General features: G+C 43.8%; 1 protein-coding gene across 7 annotated transcripts in view; it reads right to left on the reverse strand.

Moving 5' to 3' along the window:
• The window catches only part of KCNS3 (potassium voltage-gated channel modifier subfamily S member 3), a 143,234-nt gene that overhangs the window by 92,320 nt on the left and 37,785 nt on the right, over positions 1-13,129 (reverse strand). For 5 of the 7 annotated variants that reach the window (XM_061433250.1, XM_061433249.1, XM_061433252.1 and 2 more), the window contains exon 3: positions 3,030-5,067. The exons of the other annotated variants lie outside the window; for them this stretch is intronic. In XM_061433250.1, the coding sequence (XP_061289234.1) occupies positions 3,533-5,008 (1,476 nt within the window). In that variant the 5' untranslated portion in view covers positions 5,009-5,067 and the 3' untranslated portion in view covers positions 3,030-3,532. Of the gene's footprint in view, positions 1-3,029; positions 5,068-13,129 lie in introns of those variants that run through there. 7 annotated transcript variants of the gene reach the window in all.

Genomic DNA, 13,129 nt, shown 5'->3' on the forward strand with positions numbered 1-13,129 from the left:
CCAAAGGGGAAGGACTGACAGGGAGAAAATCATGCCTGGTGGGATAGGTCCTTGGGTGCTCCAAGGACACTCCAAAACAACATAGGAACTGCTGTTGAGAATGATACAACAAATCCAAGGAAATGGAGGAAGTGGCCACAGGGTAGGGACAGGAATTTCAAAGAACGAGAAGACAAAATTCTGCAAGCTTATCTGGTCCCACTGGAACAAATGAACCCCAGTGGCTGGGACTCATCAGCTCCAAGAGAAGCCATGCCGGTTAGGGCAGGTTGCCTGGCTTCCTCCTCTGCCCTCAGCACCCACTCCACCTCCAGAATCCCTATGCAGTGGGCATTCAGCCACTGACTCAGCTCCTCCCTCAGGAAGGAACCCCCATCTCACCACATGGGGATGACCAACAGGTGACCTGCATGCATCGCAGGAAAGCCGAGAGAGGCATAAACACAAGAAGAGTCTGCAGCTCTGTTGCTAGAGCCTTAACGATGCGGCACAAATTTCAACTGAAGAGCATGGCAAGGACTGAAGTGAGGCTCTGGGAGAGAGAGTTCCAGCTGGCAAAGCCCACCACTCACTCCACACACCATCACGTGCTCTGGTCAGCCACTCCTAGGAATTAACGCATGATACCGGTGGAGATGGCTGGATAGTGTCACCGATTCAATGGACATGAACTTGGGCAAACTCCAGGAGCTGGTAGGGGACAGGGAGGCCTGGCAAGCTGCAGTCCATGGGGTCACAGAGTCAGACACGATCAAGCGACTGAACAACAGGCAGAAACACAAGTCCTTTACAGCTTGTAAGAACTCAAGAGTAAAAGGATCCAGAAAGCTCTTCTTAAGGACCTACTAATTGGGAGATGCTCTGGATTCTTATAGAACCATAAGTTTCCCACTGCATCTGCCACTCAGGATCAGGGAAGGACCCTTAGAGGCTGCTCCAGCTTCTAGAAAACCCTGCCCTGCCAACAACTGTGTCAGCTTTGTGAGTCAGGAGGAGGAAGGTACATATGCCAGTATTTTCCCTTTCTACTCACGTACTGGAAAAATCAACATCTGACAGAGTTTGTTGCTTTTTGCCTCTTCAGATGCACATGGCCCTGACGCATCCTTAAATCCACTCCTGAACCCAGCACAGCAGGAGGCAGTGCAGTGCAGGGTTCCAGGGACAGGCTCTGGAATCTGGCTCCCAGGATCTGAGCCCAAGTCTGTTACTTGCCATGAGAACTCGAGCCATTTTCCTATGACCTGTGTCCTCATTTTTTAATTGTGGTAAAAGTCACAAAACAGAAAATGTACTATTTTAACCATGTTTAACTGTACAGTAGCACTTAATACATTCATGTGGTTGTGTAATTCTCACCATCACCCATCTCCTGAACTTTTCCTACACTGAAACTCTGTCCCTGTTAAAACACTCACTCCCTACCCCCTCCCTGCTCTCCCCCATCCCCCAGACCGGACATTAATCAAACCTTGCTGCTAGGGATGTTGTAAGGAATAAGTGAGATTATATAGGTAAAGCCTTTACATAGTAGCTTATTATTATTATTGCTGTTGCTGTTTATTACCACTACTATTGCTATTACTATGACTACTGCTATCACTATTACTATCTAAGCAGTCTTCAATTACTTCATTACTATTTGGGAAGTCTTAAATAAAATTGGGTTCCAAATCCTATTGCCATGCTTCAAAGTCAAACATAATTATGCCAACATCAAAGGCATTTGGGAAAAAGGAAACATTTCTTCAAGTGGGCAGTAGCCCACCAGGCTCCTCTGTCCATGGAATTCTCCAGGCAAGAATACTGGAGTGAGCAGCCTTTCCCTTCTCCAGGGGATCTTCCTGACCCAGGGATCAAACCAGGGTCTTCTGCACTGCAGGTGGATTCTTTACCAACTGAGCCACCAAGGAAGTCCCAGGAGATGACACATATACATGTAATAAACATCCAGATTTAAAAGTGACTATAAATCCTGTTAGTTGTAACCATCTCAGAAGTCAAGGAAACAGCAGGAGTGGTGAGTCCAAAAATTACTTTCATCAGATAACCTAGAGAGAACAACCTTCTTTCAACAAAACACATCTGCAAACCTAAAAAGTTAGATCATAAATCCACGCAGCTCCTCCATTTAGAAGGTCTCACAGGAAGAACCCAATGTGACAGCATGAGTTAGAGTCACCATTGGTGGTACTTACTCGCTCAGTCATGTCTGACTCTGCAACTGCATGGACTGTAGCCCACCAGGCCCCTCTGTCCATGGGGATTCTCTAGGAAAGGATACTGGACTGCCATGCCCTCCTCCAGGGGATCTTCCCAACCCAGGGATCGAACCCAGGTCTCCCTCATTGCAGGCAGATTCTTTACTGTCTGAGCCACCAGGGAAGCCATGCATCTCCAAAATTAAGATTATAGTTACTTTCTCTTCACACTGGATAGAACTGCTGTCACTGCTCGGGAAATGAGTACGTATTAATACGTCTTCTCCCGTTATGAAGAGTAGAAACATAAGAGGTGGACATGACTGCCTCTCAGGCTATTTTTAAATATTGGTTCATTTCACAGCTGCTGGTGATTTAAGTCTCACTCCTCTGGCCACAGTGAGTCACATCTGTGGGTTTGTACAGCATTTCTCTTTCCTTCCAGCCACTGAATGTTATCTCTGTCTGTGAATGTGTAGGTTTACTCTGCTCCACAATTTTCAGGTGATGAGGTTCTATTCTAGCAGTTGAAATTAGAAAATAAATACTGGAAACAGATCTGTAGAGGCACATGTTTCATGCACATATACCAATTTGAGTACGTCCTAAATGTGTACATGCATAATCAGGTTACACTGGAAAGTGTGGTTTAATCATGAACATGACCCTTCCACCTGCCAAACCTCCACCAACGCTACTGAACAGAAGAACTAGCCCACTGATGATGTATATCCAAAGTTCAAAAACATACAGAAAGGGCTCTTGATGTGCTAAAAAGAGCATTTTCTCTACTAAGTCGATTGTGAACGTATTGAAATATAGTTACTTTACATAAAAACACACCACCAAGACATTCTCTGTACTGAATTAGGCAATTTATTAGGCTCCTATTGTCCATGTCTAGAATGTGAACATGGATGGACATGCATTGTCTCATTTTGTGGATCTTACATGCATGTAGCCTCCAGCTGGGCCTTTGATTCTACTTGTCAGTTAGCTCAATGTGAGTAAATGATAAACACAGAATGATACAGAAGCCGGAGCAAGAAATCCCACCCAATACCATATACCATAACTTTTTTTTTTTTTTTGCAAAATCAAAATCATATCACAACTCTCTTGTAAAAAATAAATTTCAGAGCAAGGCATTTCATTCGCCTCACTGAGAAAAATAAAGACATTTCTATAATTTCAGAGCAATGAAATGTCCAACTATGGCTGAAGAGTACACCCTGAGAAGTAAATGATTTTAACGAACCCATTGAGGTTGATAAAGCTGTGTTAACCTAACATCGGGAAGGGACACTCGGTCCAGGCACAAAGGTCTCTGCTCACGTTGGGGGGCAATTCTCCAAGGATGCTGTGTTATAAACATCCTCATTGTCTTCAATGCTTGAAGCGTCTGTGGAGTCAGGGTCGCTCACCATGATTCCCACCGAAGAGAGACTGGTGATGAAGGCGTGCATCCGCTGGGCATAAATGTCTCTAATGTTAAAGTAAGGGAGCTCCTGACACTTCTCTGGCGGGTCCTCACTACACTGGTCCACATCGATGTCCTTTTGCTTCTGGTAGTACTTGGAGAACTTGTTGAAGATAATGGTGATGGGAAGGGCCACCACCAAGATGCCACAGATGATGCACGTGCTGGCGATCAGCTTTCCCACCAAGGTGACCGGGTGGGTGTCTCCATAGCCCACGGTCGTCATGCTGATGGTGGCCCACCACCAGCAGACGGGGATGCTGGTGAGGCTGGAGGTGTGGTCGTCCTTCTCCACGGAGTAGATAAGCACAGAAAAGATGGAGATGCCCACCGACAGGAAGAGAAGCAGCAGGCCGACCTCATGGTAGCTATGCCTCAGTGTGGCACCGAGAGACCGAAGTCCCACCGAGTGCCGGGCAAGCTTGAGAATTCGGAAAATCCTCATGAGCCTGAGGATCTGGACCACTTTCCCCATGTTCTCGATGTCCTCACTCTCTTCCTCCTTGGTGTCTACAGCCAACGTGGCATAAAAGGGAACGATGGACACGAAGTCAATTATGTTCAGAGGGTTCTTCCAGAATTTCTTTTGACAGGGAGCAGTAACCAGCCGGATGACCAGCTCGCCCGTGAACCAGGCGATGCATGCGATCTCCACACCTTCCAGCACGGGGTCGTCCACCTCCCCGTCCTCGTTCTGGAACTCCGACATGCTGTGGATGCACATGGCCACGATGGAGGCCAGCACCACGCTCAGGGAAGAGATGGCGATGAGCTTGGCCGACAGGCAGTAGGCTGGGTTCTCCATCCGGATCCAGATCTTCTTCCGGAGCTGGCCAAATCGCAGCTTGTCAAACTTCTCCAGCTCTTTCTCGAACAGAGACGACTCTTCGAAGGAGGAGTCGGTACTCACGTCGTTGCTCTTCTGGTCCCAGTCCTTCTCGTGGTTCTCCTCCTTGCGCTCCTGGTAGCGATTACTGCAGCAGGAATCCAGGAAGAGCTCGTTGATGCCCCAGTACTCAATCTCCTGGCAGAACGAGAACACGCACAGCTCCTCCATGACGTGCAGCTTCCCCGTGTAATAGAAGTTCAAGACGTATCTGAACAGCGAGGGGTTGCGATCAAAGTAGTACTCTTTATCGGCCACGCTGTAGTCATCGCACAGTTCCAGGATGGCCTCTTCCGAGTGGCAGCTAAGCAGTTTCCCGAGTCTGGTGTGAGGGAAGCGCAGGAGGGTGCTCTGGTCGACCGTCTGCTTAAAGCCCCCCACGTTCAAGTTGACAAGTTCCTCGTCTGGTCCAGGGCGATGGAAAAACTCACCAAACACCATGGTGGATCCAGGCGGTGGAGAGCTGGCTGGGAAGGGAGACGAGGGAGTTCACGCTGGCCCTGGAAGGAACACAAGACGCGTGAGCCCTGTTCCGAGCAGCCGTGCCAAGCTTATTTTTAATCTGCCCTTTCCAGGATGATGGGCTACATTAAAAGCAAAAACAGAGGGACTTGTCTGGCGGTCCAGAGGTTGGGATGCCACACCTCCAACACAGGGGGTGTGGATTCTATCCCTGGTTGGGGAACTGAGATCTCACGTGCCACATGACTCAACCAGAAAAAATAAATAAATGAAACAAAAGTCATCTTATTAAAAAAGAAAGATTACATACCATTAAAAAAAAAAAAGAAAGCAAAACAGAAAACAAAATAAAAAAGAATATACTATCCCCCTTTGACAATAAGAAATTCAACATAAAATAGGTTTTTAGTTTTTTAAAAATGGGTTTATATATACATTTTTTGGAAAAGACTGCCATATAATTTTTATGAATTTCCAATTCCTATTTCTCTATTTTTGAAGCATTCATAATAGCATGCCATACCCCAAAAGCAATGCATTTGAGATCACTTACTCAATACAAGCATCTCCAGCCTCAAACACAAGGCTTTTTCATTTGGAAATGCTCAGTTCAAACATGGCAGGCTATTTGCTGCCTGGCTTGCAGCTCATCTCTCCTGTTCCCTATGGCTTGGTCAAGCACATTCAGGAACAGCTCTCTGCTCTGCACCTCGTACATAAGCCACACATCACTGGGGCTCAGATCAGCTCTTACAAAAGATGTAGGTTTCTTCTTACGCTGCCATGTTTCACTCCTTTTAGAGAAAGCTCTATTCCCCACATTTGGATGTGGACAATCAAGAGGATATAATTACCCCCTGGTCCCATTAGTATCTTAAAGATACAGTTACACTTCATGGGATGGGGTTTCAGGTATATCCACAAGGGAAGAAAGTGACTTAGGGAAACCTTTTTATGTTAATTGCAGTATCAGTTTCCTGACACAACTATGCTCCTCTGCCATCTCCTTCCTCCCTTCACAAACAGTCTCCTACACACTCCCAATCTTTGATACTCAAGTCTATACTGGCCCAGCATATACAGGCTATTTTAGTCTTGACTCTAACCAAGATGTACCAAAACTATTTCTCAGAGAGAAAATAATAGGTTTTGACCATCATCCAATACAATGCTGATTCCTCAGAGCTGATGATGCAAATAAAAGAAAGGCAGGAGATTGTCACGTACTGAGTTCCAACTAAGTACTAATAAATTTTTGCGTATATCATGTGATTTCATCCTTTCAATACTACACAGTAGATGTATAGGAAAGTAAACACTCAGAGAAGTTAAGTCCAAGATCACAAGATAAGCAAATGGTAAAGCCATGGTTTAAACCCAGGTTGATAAACTCCAAAGCCCATGCTATATCCACTATACACATATCCCTCCCACCCCCTTTCTGGTTTTTTTCCTTACTATAATCCAATAATCCAATATAGGTAGTAGTATTATTACCAAAGTGAGTCAAGCATCCTTGGGGTTACTGGGGAACCACCAATCCTCTGTCTGGAGAAGCTTCCTAGCAGAGGTTCTATTTAGGTAAATGTTAAAGGTTTAAGCAGAGCTGAGCAATGGGGACAAAGGACATTCCCAACACTGGGCATCAAAAGGTGGGGACAAGTCAGACTGCAAAGAGAATCGTGAATCAATCTAAAGAGTTTAGACATGGGACTTCCCTGGTGGTCCCATGGCTAAGACTTCGTCTGCAGGTTGTGCAGGCTGGATCCCTGGTTGAGGAGCTAAGATCCCACATGCCTTGTGGCAAGAAAAAACAAAACATAAAAGAGAAGCAATACTGTAACAAAATTCACTTAAGACTTTTTAAAAATGGTCCACATCAAAAAAAATATTAAAAAAAAAAAAAGAGTATGGACTTGATCCTGTAGATGAGACTGCTAAATCACCTTAATCAATAAGTAGACATGGCTGTATTTGTGACTATAACTTAGAAAGACCCCACTGACAGCAGCATAGAAGACTGTTGGCAGGAATGACTGGGGCCAAAGAGGTAGGGTTACAACAGAACGGGTGAGAGAACACAAACTCATACATCAGTGGTGTGTATAAAGAGGAGGTGACAAATTCAAGAATTTTATAGCTGTGAAAGTGTTCCACTCAATATGCCAGTAAATTTGGAAAACTCAGCAGTGGCCACAGAACTAAAAAAAGGTCAGTTTTCATTCCAATCCCAAAGAAAGGCAATGCCAAAGAATGTTCAAATTACCATAAAACTGCACTCATTTCACATGCTAGCAAGGTAATGTTCAAAATTCTCCAACCTAGGCTTCAGCAGTATGTGAACACAGAACTTCCAGATGTTCAAGCTGGATGTAGAAAAGGCAAGAGGAATCAGAGATCAAATTGCCAACATCCACTGGATCATAGAAAAAGCAAGGGAATCCCAAAAAACATCTACTTCTGCTTCATTTACTATGCTAAAGCCTTGACTGTGTGGATCACAACAAACTGTGGGAAATTCTTAAAGAGATAGGAATACCAGATCACCTTACCTGCCCTCCTGTGAAACCTGTATGTATGCAGGACAAGAAGGAACAGTTAGAACTGGACAAGGAACAATGGACTAGTTCAAAATTGGGAAAGGAGCATATCAATGCTGTATATTGTCACTCTGCTTATTTAACTTATATGTAGAGTACATCATATGAAATGCTAGGCTGGATGACTCACAAACTGGAATCAAGACTGCCCAGAAATATCAATAACCTCGGACATGCAGATGATACCACTTTAATGGCAGAAAGTGAAGAACTAAAGAGCCTCTTGATGAAGGTGAAAGAGGAGAGTGAAAAAGCTGGCTTAAAACTCAACATTCAAAAAACTAAGATCATAGCATTCAGTCCCATCACTTCATGCCAAATAGAAGGGTAAAAAGTAAAAACAGTGACAGATTTTATTTTCCTGGGCTCCAAAACCACTGCAGATGGTTACCATAGCCACAAAATTAAAAGACACTTGCTTCTTTCAAGAAAAGCTATGATAAACCTAAACAGGGTATTAAGAAGCAGAGATATCACTTTGCCAACAAAGGGCCATATAGTCATAGCTATGGTTTTTCCAGTAGTCATGTATGGATGTGAGAGTTGGACCATAAAAAAAGTTGATCGCCAAAGAATTGATGCTCGTGAACTGTGGTGCTGGAGAAGATTTGAGAGTCCCTTGGACAGCAAGGAGATCAAACCAGTCAATCCTAAGATCAGATCAGATCAGATCAGTCACTCAGTTGTGTCCGACTCTTTGCGACCCCATGAATCGCAGCACGCCACACCTCCCTGTCCATCACCAACTCCCGGAGTTCATTGAGACTCACGTCCATCGAGTCAGTGAGGCCATCCAGCCATCTCAAGCTCTGTCATCCCCTTCTCCTCTTGCCCCTAATCCCTCCCAGCATCAGAGTCTTTTCCAATGAGTCAACTCTTCGCATGAGGTGGCCAAAGTACTGGAGTTTCAGCTTTATCATCATTCCTTCCAAAGAAATCCCAGGGATGATCTCCTTCAGAATGGACTGGTTGGATCTCCTTGAAGTCCAAAGGACTCTCAAGAGTCTTCTCCAACACCACAGTTCAAAAGCATCAATTCTTCGGCGCTCAGCCTTCTTTACAGTCCAACTCTCACATCCATACATGACCACAGGAAAAACCATAGCCTTGACTAGATGGACCTTTGTTGGCAAAGTAATGTCTCTGCTTTTCAATATGCTATCTAGGTTGGTCATAACTTTCCTTCCAAGGAGTAAGCGCCTTTTAATTTCATGGCTGCAGTCACCATCTGCAGTGATTTTGGAGCCCAGAAAAATAAAGTCTGACACTGTTTCCACTGTTTCCCCATCTATTTCCCATGAAGTGGTGGGACCAGATGCCATGATCTTTGTTTTCTGAATGTTGAGCTTTAAGCCAACTTTTTCACTCTCTACTTTCACTTTCATCAAGAGGCTTTTTAGTTCCTCTTCACTTTCTGCCATAAGGGTGGTATCATCTGCATATCTGAGGTTATTGATATTTCTCCCAGAAATCTTTATTCCAGCTTGTGTTTCTTCCAGTCCAGCGTTTCTCATGATGTACTCTGCATAGAAGTTAAATAAGCAGGGTGACAATATACAGCCTTGACGAACTCCTTTTCCTATTTGGAACCAGTCTGTTATTCCATGTCCAGTTCTAACTGTTGCTTCCTGACCTGCATACAAATTTCTCAAGAGGCAGATCAGGTGGTCTGGCATTCCCGTCTCTTGAAGAATTTTGCACAGTTTATTGTGATCCACACAGTCAAAGGCTTTGGCATAGTCAATAAAGCAGAAATAGGTGTTTTTCTGGAACTCTCTTGCTCTTCCCATGATCCAGCACATGTTGGCAATTTGATCTCTGGTTCCTCTGCCTTTTCTAAAACCAGCTTGAACATCAGGAAGTTCACGGTTCACATATTGCTGAAGCCTGGCTTGGAGAATTTTGAGCATTACTTTACTAGCGTGTGAGATGAGTGCAATTGTGTGGTAGTTTGAGCATTCTTTGGCATTGCCTTTCTTTGGGATTGGAATGAAAACTGACCTTTTCCAGTCCTGTGGCCGCTGCTGAGTTTTCCAAATTTGCTGGCATATTGAGTGCAGCCCTTTCACAGCATCATCTTTCAGGATTTGGAATAGCTCAACTGGGATTCCATCACCTCCACTAGCTTTGTTTGTAGTGATGCTTCCTAAGGCCCACTTGACTTCACATTATTCATTGGAAGGACTGATGCTGAAGCTGGAGCTCCAATACTTTGACCATCTGATGTGAATGAAGGGCTGACTCATTGGAAAAGACCTTGATGATGGGAAAGATTGAAGGCAGGAAGAGAAGAGGGTAACAGAGAATGACATGGTTGGATGGCATCACTGACTCATTGGATATGAGTCTGAGCAAGCTCTGGGAGATAGCAAAGGACAGGGAAGGCTGGCATGCTGAAGTTTATGGGGTTGCAAAGAGTTGAACATGACTTAGTGACTGAACAACAAATAAAGTAGAATCAAGAGGACTTGGTCACTGATTGGAAGGAAAAGATAAGGAAGAAGAAAGTCAAAAGGAAGATGTGTTTTCTACTCTGCACAACCGGATGACATCATTAGAGGAAACATAAGGCCAGGTAGGAATTTCTTGTCCTTATGTTTACAAAGAGACGAAGCTGTCAGCGAGACAAGAGATTCCACCTCTGAAAAGGACACTCCAGAGAACACAGCCTGAAAACACAGCCCTCTGCCATCCACCCTAGGAGGAAGCTCAATGTGAGAGAAAATACAAGGCTATTTGCACCATTTGCTCTGGACACCCCAGCACTGACAATGTTCCCGTGAAACCAGAGACCACGGCCTGGCATAGCAAAACACTTCACAAGATGTGCTGACCTCTCCAAAAGACATGATTTTTTTCCTGCCTCAGCTTTCTATTTTTAGTTAGAGATCTTCTTCGAAGGGCCTAAATCAGAGCTCATGGCGTGGTCCAAATATTTATGGAACCTCAGATCTCTGAAAGCAGGCTTATGTTCATGGCAAGTACAAGAGTAAAATGTTCCAAGGAACGAGTTTTAGTGAAGCTAGCATTAAGGCTTTCATGGACATTTTCTTCTGGTGGATTATTTTCTATCTCCTTAGCTTTCCCGGAAACCCACAATGGTTGAAAGCCACTGTCTCCCTTCATGATACAACCTGCTGAAGTCAGTCTCATAATCAGAAAGTGTGCCATCCATTTCCCAACTGTTCCAAAATCACTTTTCCAAAGAACATTGTTATCAACCATAATTGCCATCTTCCTGTTCTGTCCTCCTTGCTTTGTATTCACTCTATGCCAGTAAAAAGGAGCCTGTTCTGAGGTCCATGCATTCCACAAAAAGTGTTAGTCGCTCAGTCATGTCCAACTCTTTTTGACCCTATAGACTATAGCCCACCAGGCTCCTCTGTCCATGGAATTCTCCAGGCAAGAATACTGGAGTGGGTTGACATTCCCTCCTCCAGGGGAATCTTCCCAACCCAGGGATCAAACCTGGGTCTCCTGCTTGGCAAGCAGATTCTTTACCACCTGAGCCACCAGGGAAGCCCTCATTCCACAAAGCCTAATCACAATAACAACATACATCATAAAACCAGGGATCTCTCATTATGGGACTTTTAGAGGAGAGAAAAAAGAAAGCATCTCTATATCAGATCAGATGCTTCAGCTCAGAGGACAAGATGAGATTCCCCACATCATGGCTGCCAGAGTACACTGTTGGTTTCCTTGGCTGCATCCAGCCCACAGCAGCCTATGGAGAGCAGTGAAGAAGACCTCACCTTTATAAACTGTAGCAAGGTTCCCTTACATGAAGCTAGTCCCTGGCCAATTACAATCAGTCCTTATATCATCTGCTCCTCACTATTACCTTGAGATTTTGCAGGTGAGGAAGCAGGATTAGAAGAGATGGGCATCACACAGCTATTAAGGGTTAGAGCAAAACTCAAGCCAGGGCTCCCTATGTCAGCCCCTCTGCTCTGCAGTGTGCTGGTTCACCCACTCGAAGGAGTAAGTAAGAAGAACAGATAACGAACGTGGTTATTTACAAGACTCTATATTCAGGCCAGCATTTAACAGCATCATTCATTCCCATTCAGAAAATACTATGTGTCAAAGGTATATTTATATATATATATATATATTTAATATATACTTATAGTATACCTTACATATAATAATTATCTTACATATATTTTATACATGAAGCTATACCTAGATAGCATATTGAAAAGCAGAGACATTACTTTGCCAACAAAGGTCCATCTAGTCAAGGCTATGGTTTTTCCTGTGGTCATGTATGGATGTGAGAGTTGGACTGTGAAGAAGGCTGAGCACCGAAGAATTGATGCTTTTGAACTGTGGTGTTGGAGAAGACTCTTGAGAGTCCCTTGGACTACAAGGAGATCCAACCAGTCCATTCTAAAGGAGATCATCCCTGGGTGTTCTTTGGAAGGAATGATGCTAAGGCTGAAACTCCAGTACTTTGGCCACCTCATGTGAAGAGTTGACTCATTGAAAAAGACTCTGATGCTGGGAGGGATTGGGGACAGGAGGAAAAGGGAATGACAGAGGACGAGATGGCTGGATGGCATCACCGACTCAATGGACGTGAGTTTGAGTGAACTCCGGGAGTTGGTGATGGACAGGGAGGCCTGGCGTGCTGCAATTCATGGGGTCGCAAAGAGTCAGACACAACTGAGCGACTGAACTGAACTGATACATAAATGAACATATAAAGGAATGTATATAATATACATATAGTGTAAACCATATTTAGAGAGAGAATTATACAAATACTAAATAAAGATTTGGGTCAATTTCTCTGTAAGTGAGAAAAATCTCTTTAATTTTGACTAAAAATACAAAAAAAAGTTTTGATTATATAAAAGTAAAATTTTGGTATGGAAAACCATGCCATAAGCAATGTTAAAAATATTTGCCACTTATATCACAGACAAGTGGTTAATATACCTAGCATATAAAAGGCTTTAGACTGAGAAGAAAAAGAGAAAAACAATATAGAAAAATGGGCCAGATATGAATAGACAGTTTACAAAAAAAAATGTCAATGGGTCTTAAAACAGGAAAACAATGTTCTACCTTGCTCATAGTAAGATAAATGAACATTAAAATTACGGAGCAGTATCATATCTAATGGGCTTCCCAGATGGTTCAATGGTAAAGAATTCACCTGCCAAGTAGGAGACGTGAGTTCGATCCCTGGGTCGGGAAGATCCCCTGAAGAATGAAATGGCAACCCACTCCAGTATTCTTGCCTGGGAAATCCCATGGACAGAGGAGCCTAGAGGGCTTCAGACGATGGGGTCACAAAGAGTCAGACATGACTTAGTGACTAAACAACAACAAATCATATCTAATACCAAAATGGGAAAAAATACAAAAACTGAGCTACATACTCTATTACTAAGTATGTGGGGAAGCAGGTACTTTTGCACACTGCAATTGGGGAAACAAAATGAAGGGAAATTCTTATGAAGGGGAATTGGGAAATACTGAGCAAAAC

The sequence above is a fragment of the Bos javanicus genome, chromosome 11 (assembly GCF_032452875.1).
Source record: "Bos javanicus breed banteng chromosome 11, ARS-OSU_banteng_1.0, whole genome shotgun sequence".
Taxonomy (NCBI): domain Eukaryota; kingdom Metazoa; phylum Chordata; class Mammalia; order Artiodactyla; family Bovidae; genus Bos; species Bos javanicus.